Source organism: Camelina sativa, chromosome 7 (genome assembly GCF_000633955.1).
Source record: "Camelina sativa cultivar DH55 chromosome 7, Cs, whole genome shotgun sequence".
NCBI classification, from domain to species: domain Eukaryota; kingdom Viridiplantae; phylum Streptophyta; class Magnoliopsida; order Brassicales; family Brassicaceae; genus Camelina; species Camelina sativa.
The window spans coordinates 33,243,487-33,259,719 of NC_025691.1; the positions used below are offsets into that span (position 1 = coordinate 33,243,487).

Sequence of the window (16,233 nt, forward strand, 5' to 3'; positions counted from 1 at the left end):
GTTGATGAGGAGGAGGAGTAGGAGAGAGAAGATCGGTGAAACGATCGGCGATGTGTTTTTGGAAAAGCTCGAGATCTTCTTGTTCTTGTTCGTTGTTGACGTCAACGAACTGGTTGCGACGGATACTGATCCGGCCAAGGAACGAGCCTTGATTATCTTGTGCAGGTCTCATGATTTTGTTTTTGAGGAAGAAGAAGAAGAAGATTGTGAAGGTTTTGGAAATGGAGAGTTTATATACGGAGACTAAATAAATTTGTGGTGCGCATGTCTTGTCGGAGAGCTTGAGACCCGTTCTTCGTGCGCAGTTATCTCCTTTTTCTTGTTTCCAATTTTGTCCCTTGTCGCGTTATTGTAATATTAGCATAGAGTACGTGAGTCGTGACATTAAATGTTGAAACAAAAGTATAAATTTAAAATTATTTTAAGTTCACTCCTTTTTTTGGTTAATGGAAACTGTGAGAAGGATGATTGAAATTCTAATAACATATTCTGATTTTGTTTCCGTGATATTTCTACTGAAAATATTTCAGATTTTAAAATTTTCCTTAAAGAAAATGGAGAAAGCCTAATTAATTATCTCCAAGTTTATGGCATATTTCGATAGCATGCGAGAAGAAATAAATATGTATGTCATTTGTGACAGTTTTCATTTACCATAAGAGGGTTAACTTAATCATCAATTTTTAGACAGAATTTAGTAAACTTAGTTATGAATTTCTAACAGAATATTGATATGGTATTTAGCCCAATTTCTCTCCATCAATTTCTTCTATGAGTCCACCAAGCCCATTTCAGATTACAAATTTTTACATTAAAATTATTAAGATTTGGAAAATTAGAAAAGACTAATTTTAAGTTCAAATAGTAATGAATTAGCTTAGTTAAGTGTTAGGCTGTTTTAACTTTTAACACCCTGGTTCTGTCTAGGTTGATTTTCCTTCATAAGTAATATGAAAATTTTGGCCTACAAATCTAAAGTGGCCTTGGTGGACTTTGAGAATAAACTTTTTCATAACTGCATATTTGATGGACAAAAAACTGGCCTACAAGCAATTCAAATCCCCAAATTACACTGCATGTCGTTTTACTCTCTATGTTTGCGAACTTATAGGTTACTGTATGTTACATGTATTTCGAACTAGTGTTCCACGAATCCGTTAATATATAGTATTGGTGTAAAATTAAGAAGTTGGTTACGGTGGGAAATCAAACAAGGAATAATGAAGGGTTTTGGAACCATCTCTTGTCTTCAAAGTCGGCAAAATTAATGTATTTAATCAAAATTAATTAAACTTCAAGAGTGACCAATTTCAATTATCATCCTCTTAAAACTAGGCCTGGACAAAATACCCGGATCCGAAGATCTGATCCGAACCCGATCCAAAAAACCCGATCCGAATCCGTATCCGAAATTGTAAAATACTCGAACGGGTTCTAAATCTCTAAATCCGAAAACCCGAACCCGAACCCGATCCGAACCGAAATCCGAATATACCCATATTATTAATATATAGTAATAATATATTAGTAATAGTTATAATTTTAATAATATAAATGTTTAAAATATTCAGATTTTTAGATATTTTCGATAATTTGAAGTATTTAAACTGTTTATTAGTAAATTTGAGTAATAAATACTCTAAATTTTTAGATAAATTGCGTGTTATTGAATAATTTAGACTAAATTAAATACTAAAATTTTGAATTTTGTGAACTTCGGATAATCTGAATCCGAAATACCCGAACCGAACCCGATCCGAATCCGAAGTCTAGAAATACCCGAACGGGTTCTATACCTCTAAACCCGAAAATCCGAACCGAACCCGAACGGGTACCCGAATACCCAGGCCTACTTAAAACTAGCTCCTTTCCAATTGTAGCGATTAATAGCTTACATATAAAAACCGTGCTCAGAAAGATTAATGTTAAAAAAACATCTTTCAAAAATTATGTGTTTCAGCTTAGAAAACCCACAATGGTAATATTAGAAGATGGAATGGTTAGGGCCAGAGCCGGCCCAACTTTATTTGATGCCTAAATATTGACAAAACAAGCAATTTCAAGATTCGAACTCGGACAATTTACGTAGAAACTAGTTTTGCATTACCACTGGACCACCGCTACATCCATGACGTATTTCCCCGTATACTACCAATTAGTATTTGGACTTTTGCTACTTTGCCATAATAGTTTGATCAAAGTTGGGACACTACTATGCTATTATATAGTGGTGAATTATTTGAGTTTGTTTCTTTCGATCATATATAGTTGAACGAGTATCATCTTAAGTTTTATTTGATTCCAATACTATTTATTTTTCTAATTTTTTTTGGATATTTTGATATTTTTATATTTTGAGAATGATCTTAATTTGGAAAACTTGAACAATTAGAAAAGACATTCAAGTTATGGCGACTTAATAGGTTCATTCGTTCTATGATTTTAATGGATTTGGAAATCCAAACAAAAATTATTTGTTATTTAATCATTGATTTTAAAATACTTATCGAACTTTTATAGAAGCTAAAAAACGCTGAACTAAGCAAGCTGATTTAAGTTTTAAGCAGAGACGTAAAGCTATGGAAAAAGCTAAAGGTGTATAGGAATATGAAGAAGAGCCACCATTGGATTGGAACTCCATTTATACATGCCCTCGAGTCGTATTCACTTCTTCAAGCCAGAAGAAATTGAATAAAACTCCTCAATTGAAAGTAAATTTATTTAAGTTTTAAATTTGTCTAGTTTCTAGGAGGTTGAGAGAGATTGTTCTAACATGTTGCTTCTATTTACATTTTGATACTTTGAGAATGATCTTAATTTGGAAAACTTGAACAATCAGAACGTGGAAAAAACATTCAAGTTAGAGCGACTTAAGAGGGGTCATTGGTTTTATGATTTTAATGGATTTGAAAATCCAAACAAAAATCATGTGTTATTCAATCATTTATTTTAAAATACGTATAAAAATTATGTGTTATTGGTTATATGATTCACAAATACTTGTTAAAATCTCGTGTTATTCGTTTAATGATTTGTTTTTGAATTGTTTATGATAAATCTACCCAATGACAAAATATATATCTATATATATATATATATAAATAAAAGGAATGATGATATTCATATAAATAATATAACTTTTAAAAATTCAAATTCAAGAAATGTGAATGTGAATAATCATTAAAATTTACAAAGATTTAAAAATGGCAGCACGTAAAATATCTGAAGCAGAAAAGTCAAATCTGAATAATTAAATAAACATTCTATGTAGTTTTTGTATAATAGGAAATAAATAAATTCAAAAAAAATTAAAACTGGGTTTTTGGATTTGATGAGGGTTTTTTAACCAGTCTAACTACTGAAATTTCTAGTCAAATTTATTTGTTGTCCAATTTCGAGTCAAATTTTGCAAAACCCTCTTACGTGTTACATATACTAGCATCGAAACATCAAAAAAGAACACAAGCGAAGAGAAGAGACAGACACAGGTGAGTCTGTCTAACATACCATAGAAGGAACATGATTAAGAGAGGACCTCTTCACAAGAAACACTAAGACAGCATACCCGAATAGCTCTTGTCCAATCTACCATCAGATACCATATCAGCAACCATTTTCATGGTGAATGCATCTCCACTGAACCCGCTGCTTCGCATCTCTGTGATAAGTTCAGCTGATGCAGCTATTTCACCAGCTCTAAGACATCCTCTGATTAGTGGATTGTATGTGCAACCATTAGGTACATGTCCATTGTGCTTCATTTTACGGAATAACGCATTTGCCTCTGAGACTGCACTTATTCCACAGAATCCAGATATCATTATACTGTAAGTTTGAATATCATGCTCCACACCATCGATGGGGAGACTGCAAAATAAGTCCCATGCTTCGTTCACCTTACTACCCTTGCACATTCCATGGATGATGATGTTATAAGTAGCAGTATCAACATCCATCTTACTCTTTTGGATGACCTCAAACAATTCGAATGCCTTTTCTAGTTTCCCATTTTCGCAGAAACCGCACAACAAAATGTTACAAGTTATGGTATCAGGGTCACAGACACCCTGAGAAATCATCTCCTGGAAAAGGTCCTGGGCAGCATTAAGATTTCCCACTTCACAGAACCCGTGGATAAGAGTATTATAAGTAACAATATCAGCAACTAAGCCTCTTATAGAAATCTCACGGAGAAGTTCCATTCCATCATCTACCCTCTTAGCCCTACATTATCCGTCAATTAGGGTATTAAAAGTAACTATGTTTGGAGAACAGCCCTTGCTAGACATCGAATCAAGCATGCGTTTCGCATCATCTAGACGATCGTGCTTGCACAATCCATCGATAACTGAAGTATATGTGATTGTATCAGGATATATACCCCTACGGAGCATCTCGTCCCACAATTTGTCAGCCTCAATGAACTTCCCTTCTTTGACCAATGCACTGATCAATGCATTGAAAGTTACAACATCAGGATTGATTTGCCTATCAATCATATCACACAACAATCTTTCAGCATAACTCCATCTACCAAAGCTACAGAACCCGTCGATCATACAGTTGTAGGTAAGAACATTGGGAACAATTCCTTTCTCATGCATTTCAGTGAAAAGATTTTGAGCATGGCTGTGTTGCCCGTCTTTGCAAAGACGATCAATGATGGCAGTATAGATTACGACATTGGCTTTGATGTGGTTTGTATCCATCTTCCTAAGCAGATCCAAAGCTGACTCAGTGTCGCCAATCTTGCACATTCCATTTACGATTGCTCCATAAGTAACAATGTCAGGTTGATGACCTTCTTCTACCATCTGATCAAACAAAACTAGGGCTTCGGAGATCCTATCTTCTAGACATAACCCGTGGAGCAGCGTGGCAAAGGTAACAACATCGGGCTGGAAACCAAGTTTGGCCATCTTACCAAATGTAGACAGAGCAAGGGACAACTTATGAGAGTCGCAGAAGCATTTAATCAGAATATTGAAGCTGTATATATCAAATGGAATCCTGCGCAGTTCCATCTTCTGATATAGAAAAATCGCAACATCGGGACGATTCATTCTCACTACCAAACCTATTACTTTATTGAAATCAATTGCCGAGTAGGAGGAACGAGACCGAACCATTACACCGAACAAAGCAATCGCATCATCTAAGTTTTTGATATAATGAGACCCACTTGTCAATTTCAATTCATCTCCTACAAAAGTACCTTCACCCAAAGAAGGTAAGCTCTTCGAAGCCGTACGCGTCTCGGCGGAACGAAGATGAATCAATCTCGTGCTGCCCAATCTCAAAACCCTAGCCAACATTTTTGCTGTTTCGTTTGATTTTGTAAATTTCTCTAACCAAAAAGGAGTGAGTGTGTGTGGAAAAAGTGTAAGCTCCGTCTGACTGAAGTTAAAAGAAGACTAGAGAGAGAGAGAGAGAGAGCAGCACAAAATGAATGATGAGAAACACGACCGGTTCCATTCATTGGCCGGTTCAATTTGGTTGGTACCCTTACCGCTTATGAATTTTGAATCAGAAACACGACCGGTCCGGTTCTATGAAATCTGATTTTGCTCAAACCTATCAATTCGAGTGTTTTTAGTCTATACCAATTTAGCAGCCAACGAAAGAATAACGTTTTGTCTAAAGTTATAATAATTTTACAGGGAAAACGAGCTATTCCCCCCCCCCNCCCCCCCCGATAACTATTATATCTAGCCAGATAGAGCCCGAACTTTAATCTCGATCTATATATCCATCAAACAAACGTTCTACACCTATTTCTTCCCAAAATAAAAGTTTTATATTAAACCTCCTCGAATTGATAGTTTGAGTTCTATTACCCCATAAATTTGGGTTTCATCGGTTTATTGTTCACTTAACTAATTACTAGACAAATAAAACCAATTAAAACCAAAGAAAACCAAATTTATATTAGATTAGAACCCGATTGGAACCTAAAACCAAAACACCTGATCGATGAAAACAAAACCAAAACACTCGATTGGCACCTAGAGCAAATTCTTTGTTCTTACAATAAAAACACTTTTTTTTAATGAAAAAAATGAAGGAGAGCATATTTCATGTCCACAACACTACTATAATCGTATATGAATTTGAAGTCTTCATAATTTTGTTGACACCACCGTCGTTGGTGTGGGATGAAGGCGCTGTCGGGGATCCATAGGTTGTTGAAGAAGAAGACGAGTGAAGAGGAGGAGGAGGAGGGGAGAGAGATGGACACAGCTTCATCGTCGTCACTCCATGGATTTGAGATCTGGTAAGTGAAGAGCTGTTCCAACCGAGTGGACTCAGCGAGGTGGAGAGTGGAGACGGTTGAGGAGAGAAAGAGGAGTCGAGGAAAAGCGAGTCTTCACGGGAGAGAGACATGTCGAGAAGGTGAAGGCGGTGGTGGTCAGAGAAGGTGAAGGCGTTCTGGGTAGTCCACCAAACAGCGCCGTCGCAATAATCCATGGCTCTGTTCCTTCCTCTCCACCATCTCCGTCAGCTCTTGCGACATGACTCTCGGCTATCACTTCCACTCATCTTTATCATCAATCTTCCTACTCTAACAATTATGGTTAATTACAATCGAATTTAATTACAATGAATTTATCCAATCAGTTTTTGTAATGAAAATCCTTTTGTAATTGAAATTGAAAATCAAATTTATCAATATCATTGGTTGATGGAAGAATCGGGCCAAGAATAAATATCAGATCAATTAATGATTGGTCGGATTTTAATTCAGAATCAACTCTTAATGGTTTAATATTTGGTTTAATTCGGGTTTTGAAGTGTAAACCGATGTAACCAAGATTTGGGGAGATTTAAATATAAAACTTTTATTTTAGGGAGAACTAGGTGTAGAACGTTTGTTTGATGGATATATAGATCGAGGTCAAAGTTCGGGTTCTATCTGGCTAGATATGATAGTTATCGGGGGGGAAATAGCTCGTTTTCCCTAATTTTACATCCAGCCAACAACGTTGTTCTTATCTTCTGTCTAATTGTTTTATTCTCCAATGCACTTGTTGTAGTAGATCGTGTCCAATGTGAAAAATATTTCTACGTTTTTGCATTAATGGCTGCTGCACTGCACTAAATCACAAGGGAACTCACTTATTTTAATTACAACCTATGATAAAAAAGAGGAGAAAACAGTGTTGACGATTACCAAAAATTAGTAGTATAACATGTAAATCTAAGAGAAAAAGTCAGTGTAACGTTTTCAAGAAATCATAAATGTACACAACTTTGCCAAATCAGTGGCAGAAACAATCAAGTCTGTATAAAAATTAAACTAAAGTTCAGAATATTTGATGAGGGTTTTTTAACCAGTCTAATAACTACTGAAATTTCGAGTCAAATGTATTTGTTGGTGGTTACAGTTTACAAATAAGGACAAAATGAATTTAAAAAAAAACAAAGCAACAAGACAAGTCAGCTCCATTCCATTCTTCACTAATCACACTACCCATCTTTTACAATAATCACCTCTCTCTCTCTCTTTTCACAACAATAACTTGAAACAACTAGTCAGTCTCTCATTGCCCTTTAGCTTTGTTCTAGAGCCAACACACTACTACAGAGAGACTTGATTCAATAATTAAATCTGGTTTTTGGCTCTTCTTATAAACAACTAATGTCTCCAGGTCCCTTCTTATCTCCTCTCTCTATCTCTCTCACTCACACCATCTTCGATCCCTTATTCAAAACCCTAGATCGACGAATCTTATCATCTCTCTATTGTTGTTACAGTTCGTAGAGTCATGGCGTTAGCATCCACCACGTTGCCAACCAAGTCCGGATTATCTCTTTGGTGTCCTTCTTCTCCGTCTCTCGCTCGTCGATTTCCCGCTCGTTTCTCTCCGATCGGTGGTTCTAGAATCGCTCCTTCCAGAGGACTCGTCACTGCTTCCTTCGCTAACGAGAATCGCGAGTTAGTTTATTACATGACTCTCCCAAATTTTTGCGATAGATGAAATTTTTGTATATCCACCGGATTGAGTTTTTGACTTTTTTGTTTGTTAGGTTTGTGATTGTTGGTGGAGGGAATGCTGCGGGTTATGCTGCTCGGACTTTTGTTGAAAATGGTATGGCTGATGGTCGCCTTTGCATTGTCACCAAAGAGGTGACTCTCAATTCGATCCCTGAGTGTGTTTTCTAAATCAGTATCGCTTTTTGTTGGATTTGTTGTGGTTGTTTATGTTGGTGTTGTTGTTAAGGCTTACGCACCTTATGAGAGACCGGCTTTGACGAAAGCTTACTTGTTCCCTCCAGAGAAGAAGCCAGCTCGTTTACCTGTAAGCTTTGCCTACTTTAATGTTTAGTTTGATCAATTTGAGTGGTTTTTGTTAGTGCTATTGGTCTTAATTTTAGCCACACGAAACTTTTTGGATTGGGTTCTGGTAGATTGTGTAAAGTTTGGAGTGTTTTATTAATTGGAAGATTCGTATGGTTTTAGCTTTGCGGTTCTGTTTATATTGAGGGTGGATGTATATGCAGGGCTTTCATACTTGTGTTGGGGGTGGTGGAGAAAGGCAGACACCAGACTGGTATAAGGAGAAAGGAATTGAGGTAATTCTTCTTTAGTTTTGTTTTTTTTTCCAAAATATATGAATGGAAGTGGAAGTGTCGTTAGTTTGATTATTAGTCCAGCTCGGAATGTACATCAGTGAATTTGTGATCTTCTCTTGTGTCTTATTGATGCATTGTGTTTGAACAGGTTATATATGAAGATCCAGTGACGGGAGCTGATTTTGGAAAGCAAACCCTCACAACAGACACAGGGAAGCAGTTGAAATATGGATCCCTAATTATCGCTACAGGGTGTACAGCCTCAAGGTGAGTGAAAGTCGCATTATATTTGCAATGTATTGATTATAAACAACATTAGAGAAACTAGACCCCTTCTCGACCATGTCTATTCATACTACTGAATTTTATATGGCAGGTTCCCAGATAAAATTGGTGGGAACTTGCCAGGGGTTCACTATATTCGGGAGGTTGCAGATGCTGATTCGTTAATATCATCTCTGGTAAGCTAATGGCATTCTTACCAGTTATGTGATCTTAATTAAGTGTTGTACTATGTGTCCTTAGGAAACTTTTAAATTCCCTTGGTGACAAAATAACCTTCCAATATATGATACAGGGAAAGGCAAAGAAAGTTGTCATTGTTGGTGGTGGCTACATTGGCATGGAGGTTGCTGCGGCAGCTGTTGCGTGGAATCTAGATACAACGGTTACTATCCCTTTGACTTCAATCTTTAAATTGGGCTAGTAATGAAGCATAGTTTTAGTCATTCGCTGAGTAAAACAAAATTCCTTGAAACGTTCATATAATTTGCAAAACAGACGAACTAATTTAGAGCTGCTTTTGGGCTTCCCCTGTTGGAACAATAGATTGTATTCCCTGAAGATCAGCTTTTGCAAAGACTGTTCACTCCATCACTTGCTCAGAAATATGAAGAACTATACCGTCAAAATGGTGTTAAGTTTGTCAAGGTAAGATATCAACCTACGTCAATGCCTTAGACTGAAGCCTTCGCTTTCCTGCGAACCTAAGAATTTCAAGAACACAGTGAGTAAACTTAAGTTTCTTTTTCTTTTGAACAGGGGGCTTCAATAAATAACTTAGAAGCAGGTTCGGATGGGCGTGTATCAGCTGTTAAGCTTGCTGATGGGTCTACAATTGAGGCAGACACGGTATAGTTGTAGCTTAGCTTCACTTTTTTTCTTTCTAGAAAGATGCAACTTGAACAAATGTGATCATATGTAAACCGTGAAGGTTAATGAAATGCTGATTTTTGAACGACCTGCGTATCCGTACTGTACAGGTTGTAATCGGAATTGGAGCTAAGCCTTCTATTGGCCCCTTTGAAACTTTGTCCATGAACAAATCTATTGGAGGAATTCAGGTATTATTTACTAAACATCCGGATTCATTTTCCTAGATTAATCGGTTTTCAAAGTTAGAACTTCACAAGAAACTACATCATATGACCATACAATTAAAACTTTTATAAGAGCTCATCTTCAACCACAGGTCGATGGCTTGTTCCGGACAAGTACCCCTGGAATTTTTGCTATTGGAGATGTCGCAGCCTTCCCTTTGAAGGTACTTACTTTGCTGCCAGAGAAAACATGTTAAGCCACCAATCTTGTGACCTGTAAACTCATCATGTTATTGTCTGATGAACAGATATATGATCGAATGACTCGTGTTGAACATGTTGATCACGCCCGCCGTTCTGCACAACACTGTGTGAAATCGCTGCTCACAGCACACACTGACATGTAAGCTTCTTCAACCTGGCATAATCTGTAGACTTTCCGTGTATCTCTCAACAGATCTTCACCTATTAGTTCCTGTCTTACAAAAAACGTTGCAGGTATGATTATCTTCCATATTTCTACTCAAGAGTATTCGAGTATGAAGGCAGCCCAAGAAAAGTTTGGTGGCAGTTTTTCGGGGATAATGGTAAATCTCGTTAGTACACATTCCAGTTACTCAAAACAATATTTCCAGTGTATCTAAACAACTGATTCATAATGGCCAGTGGGAGAAACAGTTGAGGTTGGGAACTTCGACCCAAAAATCGCTACCTTCTGGATTGATTCTGGTAAGCCACACCTTCTACGTTTTCTCACTTCAGTTCCTACTCTTGAACCTTGCTCAAACACAAACCTTAGCAAATTAACTAACTTTGATGAGTAATTATCACATCAACAGGTAGGTTGAAAGGTGTTCTTGTAGAAAGCGGCTCTCCTGAGGTAAAGAGTCTTTTTTAGCATCTCCCTCGTTAACTTTCTGAATTAGCCAATCTTTAGAACATCATATGCTTCTTTAGATCTGCGAGACTAAAATTAGAATATTTTGGTCAGATTTTTGAAAAACGAGACCATTGCAATTACATCAGAATGGGTTTTGTTTTCATGTACTAATTGCTTCCATTGTTGTGTATATCTCTTAAAACAGGAGTTCCAGCTTCTCCCAAAGCTAGCAAGAAGCCAACCTATTGTCGATAAGGCAAAACTCGCCAGCGCATCTTCAGTCGAAGAAGCCCTCGAAATTGCTCAAGCCGCTCTACAGAGTTAGAGAGACAAACTTCATGGAGTTGTACTTTTTAGCTTTTGGGATTCAGAGAAACCAACCAACATCTTTTATTATTCTCGGTGAGAGTATTCATCTTTCCATTGGAAAAATGATTTTATAGAGAGTACTACTGTTGTCAATAATCTCCACGAATAATTTATAGCCTCTTTTTTTAAAAAGATAATCACATTTTGCTCTTTAGAGAGCTTCTTGTCTCTAATAAAATTCATACGAGAGGCGTGACATAGAGATCGTTTTGTCATATGATCGATCTATGGGTTTCATGGATCGTTAAAATATTTCATATAATTTCTTGTATCGATCCTTGTAATTGGTAAAAAAAATATATGGATTTGCAAAATCCTTCAGCCAAAGATGTGAAAAAATGTTGTGAATTTTTGCTCTTGTGCTTATTTATTCTTTCATGACCATATAAACTCTTTTCAAACTTTTCTGTGACATAATTGTTGAGAATTATTACAAGAGAGTATTTTTTTTATCTTATTATTTAACACCCTCGTTTTTTGTTTGGTTTAAATGCCCAACATTTTGGTTAGAAAAAGGGCTTTTGCGAGTTTTCTTGTTCTCGTGTTAGTGTTTAATGGAGGAGAAGGGTTAGGACTTAGGATAATGCAAACAAACGTATAATGTTGGTTAAACACCAATGAATGAACTTACTACTTGAGAAAAAGGCATTAACTTTAACAAACATAATCGACCGTCACACATCATCAGCACTTCTAGCTTAGAGCTTGTTGAGTAATAATACACAAAACAAAAAGTGAAAGCTGAAAATTACACACGCATTTACATGAGATTGGGTACAATCATGTTCATGTACATATAGCAAATGTGTAATAGCAGATTTTCTTTTTGGTAAACTATATTTATAGCAGAATTGTTATGATTTTTACTTTGAAGAGTTTATTTACTTTCGTTCTGTGATACATAATTCAACACACTGTATACTTTTTTCTACATATCATGTAGCTACCAAGGACGACCATAACTCGATTATGACCGTATAAACTCTTCTCTAACTCGTTTTAAACTTTAATTTGACATAGTTCTTGGGATTAATAGGAGACACCATTGTTTCTTTTTAGTTTTGGAACAACCTCGGTTTTGTGGCTTACAGGTGTTAAAGAAAAAAGTGACTTTTCAGGACTCTTTATGCCAATAAAAGAAAAACGTGTAATGTTGGTTAAGCTAAAACCCAATTTATGCCAATAAAAGAAAAAGACATTGAAGGACTCTTTCACAAACTACAAATTTGAGATGGTATTATATGTACTTAATAATAATATAGAAAGGATTAGTAATTATCGACCGTCATACACTCATACATCATCAGCATTTACCAATCACCACCACACTTATACACACAAACAAGGAAACAAAAGAAAGAAAGTGAAATATGAAAAACCATACGCACTTATCGTGAGTGAACTCAACGTTCGTTTGTTTCAACTGAAGAAAGAAACCATTCTTATGTTTTTGGTGTAGGCGCGTGTGATATCTTACCAAACCTTTCCTTTTATAGAACTATCGCTTGTTTTTGTTTTCTCCAAATACATTCTTGTTGCTTTGACTTTTTGGTATATAATGCATCCAGTTGTTAGCATTTTGGAATAAACCATCGACATTTACAATTACTTCTCCCATCTTTTTCTGCTCTGTTTTCTTAAAAATGATGGTAGTTTTTAATGGGGTTTTAAATAAAAAATAACAGCTTTTTAATCTATATACAGTTTTGAGTCTTTTTAATCAATTAATGGTGTTAATTCTCATGCAATTTCTGCAGAAAATGCTTGTGGAGATGGGTGTTTATGACCATAAATCCATGGAGAAAATCGTGAAGAGTGTTGGTTGCTTACCCGGTAATTGAATATATCACATCAAATTATAAAGTATTTTTTTATTTGTTTCTTAAGCGTTTTTAAGAAAGATAAACAAACATTTAATCTTTTAATTACCTATATTGTACTATATGCTTTTTTCCTGCAAATCAAGAATAAGAAAACTCATTTTAAAGATTTGATATTTTGTTTATAGGGTACATGCCTTATATGGATTTGAAAGAAGGGACACTAATCGTGATTGGAGATGGTGATCCTGTGCAGATCGTTGCCAAACTCAGAAAGAAATGGGGAAAAGCCAATTTGACATTATTTGTACCTTGTGAGATTAGAGAAGTGAGGGAACGTGAAGCTCTGTTTAGATCTAACTTCGAAATTTGTGTTCCTACTCCTCATTCTGATCATATGGTCAATGATCACAAGCTAGGTTGTGTCATTTGCTAGAGTTGCAAGAAAAAAAGAAAAACAGACATAAAGGTAATTTACTATTTGGATTTGCTGGAATAATAAGTTCATCTTGATTACTGTCTAAAGACAATTATACTGATGAATGAGGATGAGTTAAAGTTGAACGTGGATACTTTTATTTCACCTTTATTTTAGCTGTGTTTGCTTGAGTAATTGTTTGCTCTTGAATCAATTCACTAATTTATGCCATCTTTTAAAGTAATTACAAAAAAAAACAAATAAATTTGTGAGAAACTGATCAGTGATCACTGTCCTACTCTTAAATAAGATGTTGAATTTTTTTTGTTGGAATTTAAAATACTATACACATAAAAATACATACAAATATAACATAAGCCAAAAGGACAAATAGATTTACAGATATGTTTGGTTAGCCATATTTCTAAAATAACGAATCGGCGCGTGGGATCCAATTTGTGTTACGGAGAGTATTATTATATTCTTAAGACAATACTAATGATGATGTGTAAACGTCACAAACTTTGACTACCATGTGAAGTTTTCTTGATAAGTTAATTTTATTGTTTTTTGTTTTTTTGTCAACCTTAATAAGTTAAAACTTATTAAAGGCCAAAACTCTTTTGGGGGATTTTCATGTGACGGGAAGACGAATTCAAAGGATTAATACTAGATCAATGAACTTCAGAAACTACAACTCAGAACTACAATACAAAAAGATTCTATTGTGTTTTTTAGTCACATAAATCAAACTTTTATGTGACATATAGCACAAGAAACCATCGTATACAACTCAAACTACTGATTGGTAAAAAAAATGCATGACTATATTTTGGGGAATTTTTCATGTTCTATCTCTTGTTGTTTATTGGAAGAAGAAGTACAAAATGCAAACACATAACATAATATATGGATGTTGGTACTAAAAAACAATTGATCAGAAAGAAAAAAAAACAATTGATGATGAAATTACCATATAAAGGGACAGTGGAAGAATCTTTGACAAAATAAAAACTTTTGAAATGGAAGTTACTAAATCTAGAAACGATCAATGATCAACGGACCACATCATGGGACCATTAAAGAGAAGAAATGTGCCAAAAGAACCACAGAAGAAAAATAAGTAGAGCGATGAAAAGAACCGACATCTCACGACTGAGTTCCACGCTCTTGTCTTTATACTCAAGAAAACATTTTGTTCAACACAAACCACTCTGATAGCTTTTGCGAGGAGAGTGTGAAAATATATTCCTCTGTTTTTCCCTAAACCCATTTAATGTGGCAGTTTGTTATTTGGGATATAAAAGCATCTACTTTCTTAGGTTTTAGCATAAAAAAACCATCAACTTTTTACTGTTCTCATCTTCTTCTCTGTTCTACACAAGAAAAAAAAAAAAAATGAAGGTAATGTTTTTGTTTTGTTTTGAAGTACTAAAAAAATGAGTTTTTTTTTTGTTGTTGTTGTAATAGACTTGTTGGAGGAGTGTTTTGATTAATGGTACTGGTTCTTTCTCTACAGAAAATGGTGGTGACGATTAGTGTGTACGATGAGGGATCAACGGAGAAAGTGATGCGTACTGTTGCTAGCTGCTCAGGTCATTTTTACATCACCATTCTCTTCTGATTCTTGCCTTGTTCATGAAGTTTTATTTTTATTAAAAAGACAAAGCTTTTCATTACACATTTACACAAACAACACTCTGTTTTATTTTTTTTTGAGATTCTTCATGGATCAATTGAAACCCAAAAAGTAAGATTTTTTTATTACAAAAAAGCAAAGCTTACAGAAAACAACACTCTGTTTTATTTTTTTTTGAGATTCTTCATGGATCAATTGAAACCCAAAAAGTAAGATTTTTGATTACAAAAAAGAAAAGCTTTCGATTACTCACATTCCCTGTTCTTGAGATCCTTAATGGTATTTATTTGAAACCCTCAAAAATTGAATTTTTCTTCTGTTTATGAGAATTTATTATGAAAGTAGTTAAAGCTACACTTTTTTTTTTGAGATTCTTCATGGATATGATTTGATGGCTTAAAAAATGATTTCGATTTGTGTCTGTTTCAAGGATTTGCTGGAATAATAAGTTCACTCTGTAATTAGGGTTCTTTATAGATTCGAGTTTGCGTGTGAGTTTGAGAATTTGTTCATAAGCTTTGAATACTCATAAGTGTCATACGCTCTGTTTTTGGATTTCTATATACGTTATATGAATTGTAATGATGAAATCTAAGAACTAACCCCACCTTGATCGTCGTAAGTCTCAAAGCCCAAATCTTTTACATTTTCTTTTTTCAGGAATTACTGGTATAACCATGGATCCGAAGGAAGGAAAACTAACGGTGACCGGGGAGTTTGACGAGTTGCAAGTTATGAAAAAACTTAAACGGAAATGGGACAGTGCAAAAATGGCGAGTTTTGGCCCGTTCGATGCCAAGAAAGAAGCTGAAGCGGCTGAGAAGAAGAAGAAGGAAGAGAGTGAACGTGAAAGAATGGAAGCTCTATACCGGTCTCACCGGGAAACACCTCTCTGTCCGATTCCGATTCACCATCATCACAGCACTATCGTGTGTGATCATGATCACCAAGGCTGTGTAATCTCCTAAGAGTTTAGGGGAAGAAAACAAAAGGGAAATGGTACACTTTCTGATGTCTTAAGTCTCTTAGAAGGTGGAGTTTATATTTTACTATTGTTCTAATCGACAGATTTTAGTTGTGTTAACTCAAGGATTTTATAGTTAACTGCTATATCTACTTCACTTAAGTTTTCAAGACCAACAATTGTATCAAAATTTTCATGTGGTGAAAGTCTGAAGATGAAAATGACAGACTAAGAAAATTGCGTCACAAGG

At 35.4% G+C, this 16,233-nt stretch overlaps 5 protein-coding genes and 1 pseudogene across 5 annotated transcripts in view; 3 read left to right on the top strand and 3 right to left on the bottom strand.

Moving 5' to 3' along the window:
- Positions 1–396, bottom strand: part of LOC104705223 — a 4,047-nt gene extending 3,651 nt beyond the window's left edge. The window contains exon 1 of the mRNA XM_010421191.2: positions 6–396. Within this exon, the coding sequence (XP_010419493.1) occupies positions 6–172 (167 nt within the window). The 5' untranslated portion in view covers positions 173–396. The remainder of the gene's footprint in view (positions 1–5) is intronic.
- On the bottom strand, positions 3,552–5,315 carry LOC104705224 (annotated as a pseudogene).
- LOC104705226 (transcription factor bHLH117-like) lies at positions 6,076–6,468 on the bottom strand. The gene has a single exon (XM_010421192.1). It carries the CDS (start codon positions 6,466–6,468, stop codon positions 6,076–6,078), a length of 393 nt encoding a protein of 130 aa, XP_010419494.1.
- LOC104704015 (monodehydroascorbate reductase 5, mitochondrial) lies at positions 7,514–11,419 on the top strand. Its single transcript, XM_010420129.2, has 17 exons — positions 7,514–7,649; positions 7,756–7,936; positions 8,029–8,128; positions 8,223–8,300; positions 8,503–8,574; positions 8,723–8,841; positions 8,951–9,035; positions 9,152–9,241; positions 9,403–9,504; positions 9,616–9,705; positions 9,837–9,917; positions 10,046–10,117; positions 10,202–10,296; positions 10,392–10,480; positions 10,560–10,622; positions 10,733–10,773; positions 10,979–11,419. Exons 1-17 carry the CDS (start codon positions 7,640–7,642, stop codon positions 11,096–11,098), a joined length of 1,488 nt encoding a protein of 495 aa, XP_010418431.1. The 5' UTR covers positions 7,514–7,639; the 3' UTR covers positions 11,099–11,419.
- LOC104704016 lies at positions 12,746–13,602 on the top strand. The gene is made up of 3 exons (XM_010420132.1): positions 12,746–12,791; positions 12,900–12,975; positions 13,151–13,602. The coding sequence occupies exons 1-3, from the start codon at positions 12,786–12,788 to the stop codon at positions 13,396–13,398; spliced, it is 330 nt and encodes a 109-aa protein (XP_010418434.1). The 5' UTR covers positions 12,746–12,785; the 3' UTR covers positions 13,399–13,602.
- Positions 14,876–16,049, top strand: LOC104704017. The gene is made up of 2 exons (XM_019227514.1): positions 14,876–14,975; positions 15,680–16,049. The coding sequence occupies exons 1-2, from the start codon at positions 14,876–14,878 to the stop codon at positions 15,985–15,987; spliced, it is 408 nt and encodes a 135-aa protein (XP_019083059.1). The 3' UTR covers positions 15,988–16,049.

Excerpts from the sequence above, each read along its gene's own strand:
- LOC104705226 (XM_010421192.1), bottom strand. The coding sequence starts at position 6,468 with ATGGATTATTGCGACGGCGCTGTTTGGTGGACTACCCAGAACGCCTTC.
- LOC104704015 (XM_010420129.2), top strand. Across the intron at positions 9,918-10,045 it reads AATCTATTGGAGGAATTCAG|GTCGATGGCTTGTTCCGGAC; the intron begins GTATTATTTACT and ends CTTCAACCACAG. Across the intron at positions 10,297-10,391 it reads CTCACAGCACACACTGACAT|GTATGATTATCTTCCATATT; the intron begins GTAAGCTTCTTC and ends AAAACGTTGCAG.
- LOC104704016 (XM_010420132.1), top strand. Across the intron at positions 12,976-13,150 it reads GAGTGTTGGTTGCTTACCCG|GGTACATGCCTTATATGGAT; the intron begins GTAATTGAATAT and ends TTTTGTTTATAG.
- LOC104704017 (XM_019227514.1), top strand. The coding sequence starts at position 14,876 with ATGGTACTGGTTCTTTCTCTACAGAAAATGGTGGTGACGATTAGTGTG. Across the intron at positions 14,976-15,679 it reads TACTGTTGCTAGCTGCTCAG|GAATTACTGGTATAACCATG; the intron begins GTCATTTTTACA and ends TTCTTTTTTCAG.